The sequence below is a fragment of the Globicephala melas genome, chromosome 6 (genome assembly GCF_963455315.2).
Source record: "Globicephala melas chromosome 6, mGloMel1.2, whole genome shotgun sequence".
In the NCBI taxonomy this organism is placed as follows: Eukaryota; Metazoa; Chordata; class Mammalia; order Artiodactyla; family Delphinidae; genus Globicephala; species Globicephala melas.
In genome coordinates this window covers 23,750,361-23,769,892 of record NC_083319.1, presented here as the reverse complement: position 1 = coordinate 23,769,892, position 19,532 = coordinate 23,750,361, and the positions used below count along the sequence as shown (strand labels likewise).

At 44.7% G+C, this 19,532-nt stretch overlaps 1 protein-coding gene across 2 annotated transcripts in view; it reads left to right on the top strand.

Annotated features, from left to right (window-relative positions):
• Positions 1 to 19,532, top strand: part of PALM2AKAP2 (PALM2 and AKAP2 fusion) — a 638,407-nt gene that overhangs the window by 374,771 nt on the left and 244,104 nt on the right. For both annotated transcript variants that reach the window (XM_060300637.2, XM_060300638.1), the window contains one exon: positions 1,404 to 1,534. In XM_060300637.2, coding sequence (XP_060156620.1) covers positions 1,404 to 1,534 — 131 coding nt within the window. The remainder of the gene's footprint in view (positions 1 to 1,403; positions 1,535 to 19,532) is intronic.

Here is a 19,532-nt window from a genome sequence, read left to right as displayed (position 1 = left end):
CAGCTCCTGTACACCTTGCTTCATGCTGCTGAATGGTGGCCTGACTTCTCAGTAGAATGGCAGATCAGAACCATTAATGAATTCTAATTTACTATTACTAAATGTTTGTAATTTTTAGTGACTCATTTTATAGGTTCATAATAAATAGCCCTTAATCCCATGTAAAATGAGAGTCTATGGACTTGTGTATCTTTTGCTTGTAAGAGCTATCGAAAGGGAACCAGTAGTCTGAATTGTGTGTCCACAATGTTAGAGACATGGTCCACTTTCTCTTACTTCCGTAAATCATATTTAATTGGTTCCAAGCCATGCATGACCTGGCTCTTAGTCATCATCAGAGCTCCCTTTCTTTCACTTCCTCACCCTAACTAATGAGATCAAATGAGATTCAGATAGAGGGGATGCCAGGGAGCCAGAGAACCTAGCACTTACTCTACGTTGACTGGCTTCAAGGCCATTACTCCAGTCCTTGCTGGGAAGAACTTGTCGCATGCCCTTCTTCTGGCAGAATTGGTGATGCATCCTCACAGTGGTCCATTCCCATGACCACCGACCTGCCCACAGGGATGCTCAGCCATGATGTCCAGCCTCTGGCAAACATCCAGTAACCACCAAATGCCAACTAGGTAACCCAAATCAGAAATCCTCTCCTATGCCTTACATGCTTTGCTCTTCATTTTAGGGAGTTTCAACATGCCTTTCTCTTGAGCTGTTTTCGTTTCCCTTCTTAAAGCACTAATCAGTCACTCCCTCCTAACCACTGACCCAAAACACGAAAACTTCATTTTACTTCGTGATTATATTGGGACACCGACACAGGTGGGGTGCATAATTTTAGTACCATTAAGAGACACCTGCCGAGGATGGTTGGGAGTCATTAAAAATGAGTTTTTAAGAAGAGGCGTGACATGGATTAATCTTTTAAAAAGAGCACGTTAAGATGGACTGGATATTACAGTGATCTTAGGAAATGTCATAATGGAACTGTAGTTGCATAGAAAAATGTCCTTACTTTTTAGAGACTCGTACTAAAATATTTATGGGTGCCATGTCATGATGTTTGTTATTTACTTTAAAATGCTTTGGTGGAAAGAATATGTGGGAAAATATGGCAAAATGTTTATAGGTGTGAAATCCAGATGAGATTACACAGGCATGCATCATATAGTTTCCTCTGTTTTTCTGTATGTTTTCAAATTTTTTAATAATAGAAAAGTGGGAATCAATCCTTTTGGCGGCTCTCTGGGCCTTAGGCGAGAGAGGCAAGTAGGGGGCCAAGTAGTGAGAAGCGATTCAGGTGGACGCTGATGAGGGGCGGAGCTAAGATGGAGACACCGCGGAGGGAGAGGAGGGTGTGGACTGAAAGGTATCATCTAGTCTGTTCTCTTCGCTCATTCCCACAGTCCAAAGTGCTTCGGGAAAAATGGCTGCTGCAGGGTGTACCTGCTGGAACTGCGGAAGAGGAGGAAGCCAGGCGGCGGCAGTCTGAGGAGGATGAGTTAAGAGTCAAACAACTTGAAGGTAACATTCAGAGGTAGGTGGTTTCCAGCCCAGGCCCCCAAACTGTGACTTTACAGTGCAGTAACCACATCTCTCCTCTAGGGAGCGTTTCTCAGTGCCGTCACCTTTTCCCAGGGCTTTAGAATTATCTTCCTAAACAGAGTAGGTACGTTGTTGCCACTGAAACTTCTCCATATAACCCAGAATTTTGACTCTGAGTACTAAGTATTGTATTGGGATTCACACAGTACAGTGATGTCTTCATGGACCAACTAGGTGTGGTAAGCAGCTTGCCCCTTCACTAAATGTCCCCTTTTTGAGTTCTTCTGTCAGCTTTTGTCTTTTTCCTTCTTGAGCTCAGGCTGTTAGCTGTTAGTGGGTCTGTTGTCAAATTTGCTACATTTGATCAATTTGAAATGGGAAAACTGTAGCCAAGGGTCTTGGAATTGAAACTGAGGGCACCCCTGTGAGCTGTGTGCCTGAGCTCTAAAAAGTAACTTTGTATTGTCTAGTTTCAATGCTCAGAGGGTGAGTTGCTTCCTTTATGGTCCTCAACCAGGTTCTGAACATTTCAGTCTGGGAGATAAGTGACCTCTCTATGGTCAGTGGCTGGCCAGGCTCAGACAGAAGCAAAATAAATGTAGGTTTCCACCTGGGAACTGTAGCCACGCCAGGTCCCAAGGCACCCAGCCAGAGATGTGAGATGGTGGGGGAAGATGGTGTGTGGAGATGCCTTAGAACGAAATCTCCCCAGCCACCTTATCCCACCAAATTCTGCTGGAAATATCACCTTGGAGAGGGTCATCTCTTTCTCCTGCGGTTTTGAGCTCTTTTAAAATACAAAGAGTAATAGCTAACTTGCTCCCAGTCATTTGTACCCAAGAGTGAATGAAGCTGGTGAGGGTACCTAGGGGACCCCGACAGCATCACCAAAGGGAAAAGCAGACCGACTGTAAGCCCCAAAGGCCTGTGTCCCTACTTTGCTTGAGCCCTTATGCCCCTTAAAGAGTTCTCAGAGCAGCTTGCCCAAGCTTTGCTTATGGGGGAAACTGGCTAAGAAAAAGTTTATGTGGGGTGTGTGTGTGCGTGTGTGTGTGTGTGTGTGTGTGTGTGTGTGTACGTGTACATATACATACACACACATATACGTACACACACACTTTTTCTTAAAATACAAAGGATAAAGGCTAAATAATATGTATATGCATATATATATAACATTGGAAAGGCTAAATTATATATTAGTGTGTGTGTGTATGTGTATATATATACCATTAGAAGAAGAAATTTTAATCCTGTAAATACTGACATCAAGCTTGTGAGGACAAGTACCTCCAGAACCCCAGGAAAAGAAAGGACTTCATGTTAGAAGCCCAGAAGATAGAAAGGGGAGGGGGTGGGATGAAGTAGCCCAGAGCCCTGAGCCTCGGGGATGCCCTCTCCTCAGGAGTGGCTCGGCTTGCTGCATCTTAGGCAAGATGAGGGAGCCAAGGGTAATGGGAAATATTGACAGTAAACTGGAGAGGAAAAGGTAGCTCTGAGACATGGTTTTATAGGTTTGCTTTTAAGTCTCAAAGCGGCAAGTCCATGGTGCTTCCAGCTGGCAGTTGATACCGTATAGCATCTCTTTATCTTTACTCTTGTTAAAAGTTCCAGTCCATTTCCTCTCTCTTTCTTACTACACTACACTCCAGATGGGTCTGGCAGCACGCAGGTGCTCCATAGCTGTTTGTTGAATGAAAGGATTGGGGCTGGGACCCCTGCCTGGCAGAGGGAGGCTGGGGAATTACTCTCCAGTCCAAGTTGGCAAAATTCTAGGAACCAAGTGGCCTGGGCACTGTCTATTCACAGCAGGAACCATGATCCAGGTTCACATGGGGCAGCATTATACTGCCGAGGAGTTCTAGGCAGGAGGAGGAAACAGGGATGAGAATTGCAGGCCCCCTCTGCAATTGCAGGCCCCCTATGCACATGGATGGGCAGAAAATTTGATTTAAAATTGTTTTTTTAAAACCTGGATATCTTTTCTCACTGAGCCTGATATGTGCATTCATTTCATGTAGTAGGTATTATTACAGATGGAAGGCAGAGAGGATTTGGAAAGTAGGATAAAACCAGTTCTGTGACCTTTTCTGGTTTTCTTAAATGGCATCAGAAAACGTGGTCTTCAGCCACATTGGCAGTTTCACTTTGGCTTGAATACAAATATATTGTTGTTCTAGCCCCATAGGTGGTAACTCTCACCTGTGATGAGCCATTACACGTGGGAGAGGAGTCTTAAATCAAGACTCAGTTTTGGCTAAATTAATCATTGGAGCGAGATATAAGAGTTAGGAGCTGGTTTGTGGTTCAGGTGGGCATGACCATACTCCTAAAAATAAAGAGAATCTCTTTTTATCCTTTGAGTCAACAGAAGAAAGAGCTCATTCAATGCATGCAGGCAATCTCTTGGAGGCCATTTAAGAGAGAGATTCCCAAGCCAGAAGGAAAGAAATCATAACAGCCTAAAGGGGTGGGGGTGGGATGCTTAGGCCTGGATTCAGGGGGCATTTCCTTCTGCCGTAACCACGGCTTTGCTGGACATCGGCCAAATGGGCATTGGCCATTTGTTGGAGAAGGAGCTGTGTTCCCTGGAGCTGATTTTCTGTAGGAGCAGGGCTGCCAATGGGCATCATTTCCTCCTTAGGGCCTCTTGAGGGAGGAGTTTCTTCCTACCTTAGATGTCAGTTTCTGCTTCCCTTCATCTTACTCACAACTTCTCTTCTACAGTATTCAGCATCTTTAAGCTTCAGTCCCAAGGGAAGAAAGGAGCTCTCCCCGCTCCTTCCTTAAAGGATCCTCAGTCACCTAAGACACTTTTCTGAAGTCAAGCATTGGTTCTCTCTCATACCCTTAGTCACTTGAACTGCTTTAAAGGTTCATTGTAAACATAAGCATCCTCCAGTCTTACAAGGTCTTTGTGGATGGGCTGGCCTGGGTCTGCTAATTTTGGCCGAGCTCGGCTAAGAGACTCTAAGCTGTAGGTTGGATGAGGCTGCTCTCATTTTCCCTGCACTAATGAACTAATCATGACCATTTCCTTTTACGGCAATGGCCGAGGTGCAAGGGGGCTGAACAGGCACAAGGCGTAGGCTCAGAACTGCCCGTGAGCCATTAGCCAAAGCAAGTCAATGGCTAATCCCAAAACCCAGGGGAGGAGGTAGACAGTCAACCTGTTAGAGACAGGGACTCAGAGTTATGGGGCAAAGGGTACAGATACAGGAAAGGGTGAAAATGGGTGCTAATCCTTCAATCTTCCAGAAGCATGATTGTTCAATTAAAAACTGCAAGCATTAGGGAAGACTGACCAGCAGGAGGGAAAGTACAGAATAGCCCAATGAATGAGAAAGAGGATGAACTAAAACAACTCAAGAATTCAGAGGAAAAGGAAGAAAAGAATAAAGGAAAATATGAGTGGCTTTGGAATAAGATCTGATCTTTATGTAATAGGGATCCTGGAAACTGCCTGCAAGTCAAATGCAGCAGAACCACTAAATTAAGGAATTCTAAAGGAGTTTGAATTGGAACATTAATTTGTAGGTCTTAAGATTTGGGTCCACCTGTCTAAGTCCTCCCCCAGCAACAAATTAGATTTTCCTGAAGAGATATATGAACTCTTTTCAAACTATATTAGTATATAATATAAATGTACTAAACTATATTAGTACATTTAGGCCCTGAAGGTATATTAGTCCCTTTTGGTGAATCAGGAGTAGCTTGAAGAACCTGATGGAGCAGTACAGAATAGCAATCCAAGAGCAGGGAGAATGCCTGCAAGGAAAGATTAAGGGAAATCAGGGTCAGTTAGTTTAGAACAAGAGAAGATAATGATGGCAGCTTAACTCAGAACTTCAAGTGTATGTAGGATTTAGGCCACATCTGAATTCTTTATGTGTTGGCCATTCTGAATATGATAAAGACTTAAAATAAAGCATGAGAATTTGCGCTTAGACATATGTCTGTTTCCCTAGATATCTTCAAGAAGAAAGAACATAACCACCTTTCTAATTCTGATTCCAAAATTCTTTAGGGTGCCAGTAGCCATATAAGAAGTTCCAGGTTTACAGACATGTTTTCTTCCAAAATGTTATTTGTAAATTGGCGGTGATTTGGAACTGAGAATGTTGTCTGTTTTTAAAACTATTATATGTGGTGCTTAGGTTTTTAGGGCAGCCCACACGGAGGACAGGAAGGAAGGGAGGGAGGGAGGGAGGGAGGAAGGAAGGAAGGGAGGGAGGGAGGGAGGAAGGAAGGAAGGGAGGGAGGGAGGGAGGGAGGGAGGGAGGGAAAAATGTAACTAGACTATTAAATCTGGGCATTAGAATCACTTGGGAATAAAAATATGAATTCCCAGGCCTCATTCCAGGAAATTTGGATTCAGTGACCGAGGTGAGGAGCCTTGTAATTTATGTTTTTCAAACAGTGCTCCAGGTAATTCTTTTGCATGGTCAGGTTCAAGAACAATTGCTATAAATGGAAAAAAGCATAGATCATAAGTGAAATCCCATTATAATACCTGTAAACCCTCAAGGGAAGTGAGAAGTAAATAGTGTTTGGAAGAAAATTGATTTCACCCAAACAGATAAAGAAGGACAACCCCGACCCTTGATTTCAGACTGATTCAAAGCCTTAGTATTTTGACTCAAGGAAATTTGAACCCTGCTTTGGGACTCCTGTAAGTGGGAATAAAGCTGTCTCTCTGGCATTGGGCTGAGGTCTCTCTACCATAGGTCCCACCGTGGAACCAAGCTTTTCATTTGAACTTGATCGGAAACAGCTTTGGTTTACCAAACTAAAATTGATACCCGTCAGGAAAGATGGCTTCTTTCCCAAAGGCCAGAAAATGCTACCATTTTTCAAAGGTTTCTGGCTGAAATTAAGAGCACGATAGCCTTGAAATGATGACTTCAGTGATGACAAATGATATATCAATTGTCAAATTCTTTTGCACAACTTTTCACAGGGCAATTTCAGATTGGCCCCGTCTGTTGATTATATTCTTGGCTCACTAGAAACCAGGAGCAAAATAGGCTAAAAAAAAAGAAAAAAAGTTGGAATTGTTGAAAGCAAAATCTGTACACAGATTTCTTTTTCCTTTTTCTTTTTTAAAAAAATTGGATATCACATCTGTCTGCTTTATTTCCCATTGGAGTGCTATATTGAGAAAGCCCAAAGGATTGTTTCTGGCTTGGGCCCGTCATCCACCGTTGTCCATGCCATCACTGGATGTGATGCATCCCTGGGGGCCACAAGTGGGTTTCCCATTGATGCTTTTGGAGATTTTAGGCAGTTAGATTCACACTAGCTGTATCTATTTCACATCTGCTCCAATCAACAAGTCTTGTCACTTGCCTTGTGGTTTTCTCACCTAAGATTCTCTTTCTTATTTAACCAGGTTTTATTTAAGTGTTTGAAATATAGTCTTCTTAACTTTCTTTGATTAGTGAGAAATATGAGGAAAATTTGTCCCCCCACCCTGGAATTACTCCAGGGAAGATGAGAAACCTCATGAAGTGGTAAATGAAAAGGGAACGAACTGTGGCAAAGCCAGCGTGCTGATTCTAGTTCTGCTGCTAATTTGCTGTGTGACTTTGGGCAAATCTGTCATCCTCTCTGGTCTCAGTTTCCTCATCTCTTCAGTAAGAGGTCTCTCAGGGTCTTCCAGATGTGGTATTCTGAGATCCTCTAATTTGGGAGGTTGGCTAGAGATCCCTCTTCTGAACAAAGAGATCTATGCAGAGAAATATCACTATATTGTGGAAGGAAGTAGTTTTGGAGACAGGCCAGAATCGGGGAAAGAGGTTAAGTTCTCAGGAAACAAAAGCTCCGTGTGTAACTGACTCATTCCAGAGGTGAATAATTCATCTGAACAGCTGTCAATTCTAAAGTATGTCACATCAAAATATTCATTGAATAAAATATTGATGCCTCAGTTGCTAACCCAGAGAGGGCCATGCAACTTTTTAGAAAGAAAATTCAAGATGCAAGTGGTCTGGTTCAGTTCTGCTTCTGACTCAGGATTCTTTGAGTGCCTCTGTTGGTCTCTGATGGACACCAGAATTCACTTAATTTTCCACATTCTTAAGACACTCGAAGCAGAAGACTGGCAACATCAGGCATAAGCATGTGTGTGTTACATTATGGGACTTTGGCAACCAAGAAGATGACAGTGACCCACAAATAACTGTTCTAGAAAAGGCAACCACAGAAATGTTCATTGGAATCACAAAGGACACTTGCTTGGGATTCAGCGCGTTTTTTCTACTTGCTATTTTTAAGTCTGTGATGTGCTGTTGTTTCTTGGCAGGGCACAGAGCATGCCACATTGGCTCTCCACATCTGTGCACTCCTGGCCACATTAGGCAATCTAGTCCTGCCAAATTCCCATTCTTTTTCTTTCACTAAAATAAATCTTTATATAGTGTAAACCATATGGTGATATAATGGTAGCACTATATTGTCTAATATTCATTGGTCTCTTACTCTGTTCTGGGTACTGACTTAGCTTTGGGGCCTCCATGAATTCATTAATATTCTCATTTCATCCCCAGAACATTCCCACAAAGTAGTTGTGATGTTGATGATACCCATTATACAGCTGGGAGAACCGAGGCTTAGGAGATAAAGTAACTTGCTGCCCAGAATGACCCCTTTAAGAAGTGAAAGAGACAGTATTTGAACTCAGCTCTGCCTGACTCCAAAGCACATTCTTAAAAATCTCAACAAAAGTGGTTATTTTAAGCTAAAAATCTCTGAGACTTGTGATATTCAGTGAGATCACACCAAAATTTCCCTCATGGTGTAAGTGGATGGATAAGTAACGTGCTCCTCCCTCCTCAGGGACCTTGAATGTGCTCCATTGCGCATGATCGTCATGACTGGGGAGGCTGCCCCCTTCAGGTTCTTTCAGGAGGTACAGGTTCCATTTTAGGTTTGGTTCCCTTCCTTTTCTCTCTGAAGCCCTTTGCTCCCGAGTACACTTTGTTGGTTGTCTACAGCTTCATCTCTGCTGGAAACAGTGTATGGTTATGTAAAGGGCCCCCAGCATAGCACACTGGTTAGGAACCTAGACCTTAGAGTTTGATTGACCTTGGTTTGAGCCCTACTTCTGCATTTATGAGTTGTTTGATCTTGGACAAGCCCTGTAACCTCTCTGGACTTGAGTTTCCTCACCCGTACACTGGGGATAACAATGCCCGTCGTAAAGAGTGGTCGCAACATGTAGAGATCACGTGCACGTGCAAGTGCCAAGTACAGTAGGCTGTCATGAAGTAAGAGTAGTGCTCCTGTTACTGTTTTCTCTATCCTTCTGGAGAGGGTTTCCAACAGTAACACTCTTGACATTCAGGGCCAGGTAATTCTTTGTTGTGGGCGACTGTCCTGGGCTTTGCAGGATATTTCACAGCGTCCCTGCCCTTTACCTAGTAGATGCCAGGAGCGCTACGCCCACCCCCAGGCATGACCGTCAACAGTGTCTTCAAGCATGGCTAAATGTCTCCTGTGGGCTAAACATCCCCCCGCTGAGAACCACTTCTCCAAAGCCTGGAGTTAAAGGGATTGATACTAAGATAAAAATCACCGCCTCAAGTAGCTTCAGAATACAGAACCCTTAAAAGATTTATGAAGATAACATTAATGATTCTTGGGGCAGAATGACGTAAAGTCATTCTGAAAATAGGAGTCTTCGCTCAAGCACTGAGCCACGAAAGTCAGTTCTGTGTTAAAAAGAAATGGTTGCCTTTTTTTTTTTTGGCATCCAATGCTGTGCTGATTTTGCAAAGGCAGTGAGTTTATGACAGTTCTACAGTTCATAAAACTGTGGAATCTTAGCGTATGCATAACTGAGGTGCTGTTATCTGGATCAACTTTTATCTGATACTCCAATTTGCAATGAACCCAGAGAGTGCGAGGCAGTAGACAGGCTCTCCCCAGAGGCTAAAAATTGACAGGAAGCTTACTTCCTCACAGAGTAACACCCAAGCCCACAATGGAACAAGTCTCATTATCACAAAGAATCCTCCCTTGGGATGAAAGTTATGTTCTCTGCAATTTTTCCCGGCTCTCTGGTCCCTACCCTGCCCCCTAGGGACCGCACAGAAAAGTCCCTCTTTATAGACTGAAATCTGGATGCTTCTGGGTTGTGGCCAGCTTAGGAAGCTGGGTCAGACAAGGGAGGAAGCACTCTGAAATTGCATTCAAGCACATCTGCGTCACTCGTGCGTTTCCCAGTTGCCGATAGTGGAAGAGCCTGCCGCCCGATGTTTCCCAAGCATCTTGCCTTACTCGGGTTTTGTAGGCTCCGTTATAATTGCCTCATTGTTGGTTAGGTAGATTGGGTTTAAAGTACCTGGAGTGATGAAAAGAGTGGGAGAATTCCATACACTGAGACCACCTAAGAGCCACACTTGGGGAAAGTTTGCATTTTGCGGCCCTTAGAACAGTTGCCGTAAGTGAAGGAATTATGCAAAGTCAACTTTCTTGGGGGCTGGTCCCAGGCTTTCTGGCCTGTGATTGCCGTGCCTCAAGTTTCCTCTCTACAAATGCTTTGAAAATAGTATTTTTCTGCCCCTATAGCTTATAATGTGGTCACTTCTAACCCCTCTATATACTTGATGGATCAAAAACGGCAGGGGTCCTTTCGATATTTTCTTCCATGGTCTTCACCAACTGTATACCAGTTGTGCATTCTGAAGGCAATGGACGGTCTCTCGGGTCCTTTCCATCAAGGACTGTCTATGATCCTACAACATGGGGGCCTTACAGTCAAGTCTGATGGCTGAGGTCCAGCGGCCTTGGGGACCCAGGCAGGCTTTGATGGGGAGCAGACTTGCAGGCAGGCTGACCCGACACCTCCATCACCACAGTCTGCAGCCAAGTGGATCTCCTGAGCACAACCCCACTTTGTATGCTCTCTTTTCACTACTTAGGCCCAGAGAAGAGTCCTGTGGGACCTGCTTAAGACCTGTCACTGCAAGGCCTGCCTCTCCTGGACTTTCCAGTTTCTCCTCCCGTCAGGTCGAAGCCTTGAGCCCTCCGAGGCAGCAAGTGGGAGATAAGCTCACAATCCCTCTCCCGTTCTAAGATTCCAGCTCCCTAGCTGACGTGCAAAAACAGTAGAAGGAATGCCCCTCTTCTCACTGTTACCCCAAAAGCAACTTCTGCCATCAGGCGTTCTTTAGATCTCTCACCCAAGATGTAAACCTTAACAGTGGGAATTTCAGGCCACGTGAGGGGAAAAGGGTACGCAGCAATAGATGAGTTAGGTTTAGGCCATGTTTATTAGGAGGGATTTGCCTACATCCTCATTCCCATCCCTTTTTGGAGAAACTATTTTTGAGCACATTTGGTGCACATGTGCAATTACACTTGCAACATGAAGAATTAAGGTTTATTGTGCTCACAGATTCTCAGTCAGGAATTAGAGCAGAGAACAGTGGTAACGGCTTATCTGCTTCACACTATGTGGGACCTCAGCTGGGAAGACACAAATGGCTGGGAGTGACTCAAGAGGCTGTGTGCTGGAATCACCTTCATGGCATGTCTAGAGCCTCAGCTGGGATGACTCAAGGGCTGGATGGGACTAATATCCTCGGCACCTCCACATGGCCCTTCCACAGGCTGGCCTTCTCCCTGCATGGCAGCTGGGTTCTGCGAAGGAGCACCCCACGGGGAATGTCTAGAGAGCAGACATTCCAAGGGAGCCAGTGGAAGCTGTAAGACTTCTTCTGTCCCTGCCCCCCTTGGAACTCTGGTAGCATCACTTCCACTGTGTCCTGCTGGTTTCAACAGAGCCACTAAAGCCAACTCAGATTCAAACAGAAGGAAATGAGCATCTTTACCTCTTGACGGGAGTGGCAGGGTCACATTGCAGAAGAGCATGTGGGATGGGAGAGATTTTTGTGACCTGTTTGGAAAATACGATCCGCCTCAGAGCCTATGTTGTTTGGTGCAGATTTGAAGCCTAGTCTTTACTATTATGTAGTTTTTGTTTGAATGTCCCATTGATTATTATGTTGTGTTCCTCTTTATTTCTATGAATCTTAAAATTCTTTTTTTTCCGTTTTGACTGCACCACATGGCACGCAGGATCTGAGTTCCCCAACCAGGGATGGAACCCGTGCCCCCTGCAGTGGAAGCACAGAGCCCTAACCACCGCACCACCAGGGAAGTCCCTTAAAATCCTTTTTGATGCAGTTAAAAAACAAAAAAGAATTGAGGAATAGAGGCCCTAAAGCCACATGTGAAGTGACAAGACCACAGTTCCCCCTTCTGTCTGACAGCAACCTCCCTCCACCCCAGCCCCCCACTGCTAAGCCTTTTGATCTCCTTTGAAACAGAATCTCTGTTGGAATGATACACACTCCAGGGATCTCGGAGTCTCACGTTTTTCCCTCCCATGTGAAAAGGCAGAGGAAAAAAGTGAATAATGTTTGAATATTGCCAGTGCACAGAGCATATCTGTAAGGTTAGGGACATTTCTGCCAGCACAGACTGTCACCCCGATCTGGGTGCCTGGAGGAAGGATTTTAAGCACTGCCATGGTATGTGGCATGAGGGTTGCTACCTTAGCCAGATTCTGCCTGGAAGGACTAGACATCTCAACACCAGTGGCATTCACGGCCATTGCTGGGCCACATGGCTCTTTAGTGCAAATTAGAAAATGCAGCTCCACATGAGGCCACCATTTGGAAAAACCACTGGCTGGATTCTAGCCTCCTCTACTCCTTCGGCAGGTGTCCGCGGGCAGAAACAAGCTGTATAAGCACGTGCATTGGTCCTGCTCACTACTCAGTCTCTGCTGGCCTCCTTCCTATCGGTCATTAAGGTATTCCCAGTTACCTCCCATTCTTTTTTTTTTTTTTTTTGCGGTATGTGGGCCCCTCACTGTTGTGGCCTCTCCCGTTGCGGAGCCCAGGCTCCGGACGCGCAGGCTCAGTGGCCGTGGCTCACAGGCCAAGCCGCTCCGCGGCATGTGGGATCTTCCCGGACCGGGGCACGAACCCGTGTCCCCTGCATCGGCAGGCAGACTCTCAACCACTGTGCCACCAGGGAAGTCCCTACCTCCCATTCTTAAATAGTCTCAGATAAGGCCAGAGGAGATGGAGAGGAAGCTTTTTACAGGCCACTGGGGAACACAAACAAGTAAGCCATCAATTATAAGCTGGTGGGAAAGCTTCTATCATGGAAGTTCAAAAAGAGTCTATGGGAACATATGCAGGGGAGGGGTACTTAGCACTCAGATGAGGGAGTGCAGGTAAGACTTCCTAGTGTGATGTGTGAGGAGAATGTGTTTTTTAGCTCTTGATTTTATCTGCTGTTGATTTTCAGCAAATTATTTTATCTTTTTACATTATCTTACCTTGCATTACATTACATTGTATTACATTATGTACATTCTTGACTAGGATGTAAGTTCCCTGAGCACAAGGACTTCATGGATTACTCACTGTATTAGCTTCCTGAGGCTACTGTAACAAATTACCAAAAACTAGGTGGTTTTAAACAACAGAAATGTATTCTCTCACACTTCTAGAGACCAGAAGTCCAAAATCAAGGTGTCAGCAGGGCTGTGCTTACTCCAGAGGCTCTAGGGGAGGATCCTTCCTTGCCTCTTCTAGCTTCTCGTGGCCTCCGGCATCCCTGGGCTTGTGGCTGCATCACTCTCCTCTCTGCCTCCATCTTCATATGGCCTTCTTATCTCCCTGTGTCTTCTCCTCTTCTGTCTCTTATAAGGACACTTACCATTGGATTTAAAGACTATTCAGGTAATCCCAGAGGATCACATCTCAAAATCCTTTCGTTACATCTACAAAGACCCTTTTTTTCCAAATAAGGTCATACTCACATGTTCCGGGGTTAAGATGTGGACATATCTTTTGGGGGACCACCATTCAACCTACTACACCCACTATATATGTGTGTGCGAGTACCTACAATACTGTATGGTGCCTACTAGGTTCTCTCAATAAATATTTTTTAATTTAATTGATCTGTATCAGCTTTAGGTCATCTGTAGGATTGTCATGAGGTTGAAAACAAACATTCATGTCTAGAGATGGTATAAGGCTGAGATTACAGCCAAGAGTATCAGCGTCCCACTTGCTGGTTCAGTTCCAGGGTCTCCACTTGCTGTCTGTGTAATCTTAGGCAAGTTTCTTTAGCTTCACTTTCCTCTACTACAAAAAAAAAAAGATAATATAATAAACAAACTATTGGGTAGCGGCGATGATTAAATTAATATATACAGAATGCTTAGAAAGTACTTAGAACGGCCTAGGACTTGGTGCCCAATCGGTTTTAGCTTTTATTATAAAAATAAAAGAGTGGTGTGACCATGTACAGTATATAAATAACCCCAAATTATTTGATTTTCTCAGACTCCCTCTCCACTCTCAGAAACAGCTGAGAGGGACGCCACCACCCTAAGCTTAGCACACTGTTTAGAAGTCAGCTGCAGCTGGACATACAAGTCCAGTGGTGACTTGGAAGCACCAGCCCTCACCCCTCGGACATCCAGGGCAGAGGAAGAAAGGAGGCTGGGAGCACAGCGCTGAAAACTGCTGCCTTGCAGGGGTGGGAAGCAGCTTTTGTCCCCAGGGCAGCTGCTCCCTCTCTGGTTCCCTCCGGCACTGTGAGGGAGCTCCTCACAGCTCCTATCTGTTACCCTGAGGCCCTCGGCAGGAATTCTGAGGCTCCCAGGACCTGTCAGCTAAAGTGGAGGATGAAAGAGAACAACTCCAAGGACAAAAGAAGTAGGACAATATGATAGATTTGAGAAGAACTCAGACCAGTTGTGGGGCAGACCCAGTTGAATAGGGTGAGAAGCTAGAGTTATCTCAACAGGTTATTTTTTTTAAAAAAAATGTAACCTTGTGCTTTCCAGTTGCCTATTTTTTTAAAAATTGTCTAGGTTGTTAGACTGATGCCCTGCTCAGGTCCTTAGGAGACTTGCTTTGTTAGAGAAAAATGGCTAAACCCAGTGCTATTTAAACTGTGTCCATGGGGCTTTCCTGGTGGCGCAGTGGTTGAGAGTCCACCTGCCGATGCAGGGGACACGGGTTCGTGCCCCGGTCCGGGAAGGTCCCACATGCCGCAGAGCAGCTGGGCCCGTGAGCCATGGCCGCTGAGCCTGTGTGTCCGGAGCCTATGCTCCGCAGCGGGAGAGGCCACAATGGTGAGAGGCCCGCGTACCACAAAAAAATAAAAAAATAAACTATGTCCATGGACCGCTTCTGACCAGGCAACTGTTTATTACCAACTGTTTATTACCAGTCATTACCAGTCTATGACAAGACAAGGACAGGAGTTGCCAGAAAGGTGTTTGGAAACCTTAATGGCAATCTGGCATTGTCATGACAACCAAGTGGGTACTCAGTGGCTCTGTCTCACTGAATAGACCAATTTGCAGGTTGTTGCATTTCTTGGCAAGTTGCACGTGTCATGAGCTGAGTGTCTGCGATGGGTTGGGATAAACCCTAGTCCTTGACCACACTGCTGCAAGGCAAACACCAGAGAGAAGAATATGTGCCCCAAGATCATGGTTTTTGCCTAAATGTTTAAATACTGTCATCGCCATCTCTTTGCACCAATTTATCTTTAGATCTAGAAAAAAACCTTACAGAGTCCTTAGACTGAGCACCTCCCCACACCTGAGGCCAGGACAGACGCCAGGACTCTCAGAATGACCCAGCCAACCAGTGATCTTCCTGCAACTAAACCCAGGTCCCCAGTGCTCTTTTAGAGCTGCCATCCTTGCCTGTAGCTAATGCAGAAGAAAATCTCAGCCCCTGACAAGGAATCACAAATTCCAGATTAAAGCCCCAGAACGATGATATGGTTTTCCTGGGAGCAGCTGTTTTATAAACAGGATTTGGGGGCATCTCAGGCCTTCCATGCCGGGCAATGTGCTGCTGCTGGGGTCTGCTCTGTGAAGCAAAGGACAGGACTCAAAGACACTGACCTTTTAATATTAGCCACACAGATGTCTTGCTGTGTGATTAGTTCATGTCCCAGCTGAATCTGTAAATAGGAATAAGAATAAGATTTGCTGTCCCTGGGGACATCCTAAAAATTTTGGTCAGGCTGTAAGAGGAGGCCCAGAGAGATGACTTGGCCGGGGAAATCATCTGTAAGACTCTCTCCGTGGTTAAAAAAAAAATCATCTGAGGGCTGGAAGAGACCCTTGGCAACTGGTGTGTTCAGCCCCTGCCTTCAGCTAGGACTACAACTGCCACCATTTCAAAGTGATGCATATGTCTCCTATTTTTAAAGAAGGGAAGGGAGGTTCTACAATTGGGTGGCTATTCCTTTGGCCAGTGCTGTCATGGCCTTGACAATATAAATGGAGCCAGGCAGGGAGGAAGCCATCTTCAGGGCACAGTCCTACTGTGGGAGAGTCAGAAGGGACATCCTCATATCCCAAAGACGGTGGCACACAAGTGTGTCCTGTGTCCTGTGTCTTGTGGAGTCCGATGCAGCTCTGATAAAGAACATTATTAAGATGCTCCTTGGGCTCCTCTTTAGATGGTATAATGGTATAATTCCATGTCCTACATGGAATTTTCTCCAGCCATCTTTTGCTTCATTTAGTAATTAACCCCAGGTTCTCTTTTGCCACTCCTTAGGCGTGAATCCCAGGCTACACACAGAATTCTAGTAGCAAGAAATGTGGATTTTCCACAGGTTTAAATATTTGCCACTCGACCTTTTATCAGAGAGCTCTGAGGCCAACCTGCCATCCTCTGTGGAAGGCGGAGTGGTTTAAGGTCAAGAGTAAGCATTCTCTCTCAACTCGAATCTTCACTTCACTACTTCTCATGGCCTTGGACTGCTTACTTCATATGTCGTGCCTCAGTTTCCTCATCTGTAAAATGGAAATATTGATAGTATATACTTTGAGGATTGTTGAGAGAATGAAACGAGTTAACACATATAAGTGCTCAAAATAGTATCTGACTAAGGTGCTAGATGCTATTTTTCTACCTTAACCCAAAGCCTAGGTTTGCTTCAAGCGAATGGAATCAATCTCAGACCAAGTTTTTTCACTCTCCATTTATTAGAAGGGAGTTTATTTCTGAATTATGTTCCAAATCATATTCACTTTGTTCCGTATAAATAAGTATGGTTATACGGTTGCTTTTTCTTTGGAAGGGGGGATTGAGAGTGACTCCACATCACCGTTTGAGAGATGCTCTTTCTTCTGCTCACCTCGTCTCTCTGAAATTACACTGTGTTTGCTTCCAGCTCATTCAGTAAGACAGGGGGTGTTGAGGGGCTCAGTTACTGTTTAGATTAAATGTTCTTTAGTCACTGGAGTATGGGAATTTGCATTAAAATAAATTGTAGTTAATCACACTAACAAACCAGAAAGATTTATGATTTATTAGGGCAAAACATAATTTACTGAAGTGTCCTTTGAAATCTATTTGTGGCTGTCTCTGTTCTCCAAGGAGAAGTAATGTTGGATACACCTTTAAAAAAGATTTTGAACGAAAAGGGCACATAAACAGTGGTACCCTACTTCCTTTGCCACAATTGCACCCTTCACACCTGCCCCAGGTCACAGCAACACCAAGGTCAAGCTCCCAATACTTCAAGTACAGATGTCCTTCACCTTTGCACATACACATGCATACACACTCCCATTCTCCAAAATTTTCTTTCCATAGTGTTTTACGGAAGAGGAAACAGATCTCCAGAGTCCTGTCTTTCTCAGCCATTTGAAGCCATTTTGCGGAGTGCTGAATTCATGGTTCCGCTTTTACATATGTTAGAAATACCTCCTGCCTGGACTAGCTTATGTTCACATTCATAAAAGCCGACAGGTGTTTCCTTTATTAGGACATGCTCAACATTGCTTGTTGAAGGATCGCCCCTTTTAAAAGTCAACCTAGAAAGTAAAAATTTGTAATCTTGATAAAAATAATACTTGTGAAGATTCTAGGAATGCGTCGCTGACTTTGGAACAGCCATTTGTTGTAAAACATTCTCCCCATCCTCAAACTCCACTGACTCCATACCCCGCCTTCACTAACTATCCTCTCTCTCCTCCCCTTCAGCCCCAGACTTCTTGGAGCATCAACCATGCTCAGCACCCACCCTCTTCACCTCCCCTCCGCTCTCCTCCATGTCTTCTGACCCTGTACTTGCCACGCCACCAGTGGCTCAGTGCGATGGAGACTTTTTAGTCCTCACCTTAGTTGACTGTTCAACATCAGGTGAGACTCCTGAATGCTCCCTATTCCTTGAACCATCCTCCCTCCTTGATTTACTTGCCATGACAGTATCCTTGATTTTCTGTCTCCTCTTCCTCTGTCCATCCTTGAGATGTTGGTTCTTTTGGGTTCTTATCCTGGTGCTCCTCTTACGCCTCGTATTCTAAGTCGTATCATTTGCTCCCATGGCTTCTGAAATACAGACATTCTCTCATCCCAATTTTTTCTCCAGAGCTACCCATTCAGCCAGCCTTCTTCTGGACATCTCAGTTTGGATCTCACCTAAACACCTAAACCTCAACATGTTAAAAATTGAACTCATTACTCTCTCTAATTGGTTCCATCTCTTTGGTTCTTAATTTCTTGAAAAGCACCACTGTGCACCAGTTGCCCAAGTCTGAAACCAGGGCATCATCCTTGATTCCTCTCCCCCTCTCAACCCCGTGTCCATTCACTCATTTTACATCGCAAATATTTCTAGAATGCTTCCACTCTTTTCCATCCCCATTGCCATGACACTAGTCCAGGCCATCGTTACCTTTCACGTGGGTTGCTTCAACACCCAGTCTCCCTTCCTCTAGTATTGTAGACTTCTAGCCCAAACCCTATCCAGCCACCAGAAGTATCTTTCAAAATTTCTGTCTGATGATGTCACTTTCCAGCTTAAAGACCTGTCCCCCATTCCCTTTGGACTGTAAGATAAAATCCAAACCCCTTCATATTTATGATATGACCTCTGCTTGCCTCTCGAGCCTTATCTCTTCCTCATTCTCCAATCACCGGCCACCCCAGTCACTCTCTGCTGTTTCCCGGAGAGACCAAGCTCTCCCTGGGTCAAGTTCTTTGTCCCTGCTATTCCTTCAGCCAGGAACACTCTTCAGTCCCTCTTCACTTGGCTAACTCGTATGGATCCTCCAGGCCTCAGTTAAGATACCACTTTCCCTAAGCCCTGAACACTGGTTTGCTGTCCACCAAGAGCATTTTTAGCCTAGAACTTACTGTATCATAGCACATATGAAGCTGTTTTCTGTCTCTGTCTCTCTCTCTCCCTCCAGCATCAGCTTCCTGCAGAGTAAGCGAGTGTCGTGTTCACTTTCGTATTCCCAGATCCTAGCGTACTGCTTGGCACAGAGGCTTTCGTATATAGTTACTGGAAGGAGGAAGACCAGAATGAAGGTAGCACAGGTGACACACCCACAGTTGCTTTAAGTATAAACGCTTGTGAGATTTCTCCCTGACAGGCATTTCCTACTGAATATTGGGCCTTTGTCTCCGTTACTGTGATTGACATTTAATCATGACATGAACTAAAAGAAGGAGATTGTTTTCTTGGCAGGGCTCTCATTTATCTAGAAGTATGGACAAGTACTGCGATGAGCGAATGGCCATGCTCGCAACTAATTGCTCTGATGTGGTTGATATAATATTCATTTGGAGCAAGATTATTAAGTAGATACTCATTGAGCATCATACATAGCAGTGGGAAAGGTGTTGGAATTGTACAAAAGAGGTCAAAGTGTTCTCCCCTGCTCTTAGGATCTAACGTCCGATGGATGGACTATACACATGACGGGTTCCAGGAACATATCTTCTGCTACTCAGTGTAGTAGAAGTTCAGAAAAAGGAATGATCATTGAGGGCCTTAGTACTGGGGCTTTTACCCTGGTGGGATATGGCTGAGATCAATCTTTCTAAGACGTATTCATTCATTCAATAAACATTTATCAAAATGCTTATGATAGAGGGCTTCCCTGGTGGCGCAGTGGTTGAGAGTCCGCC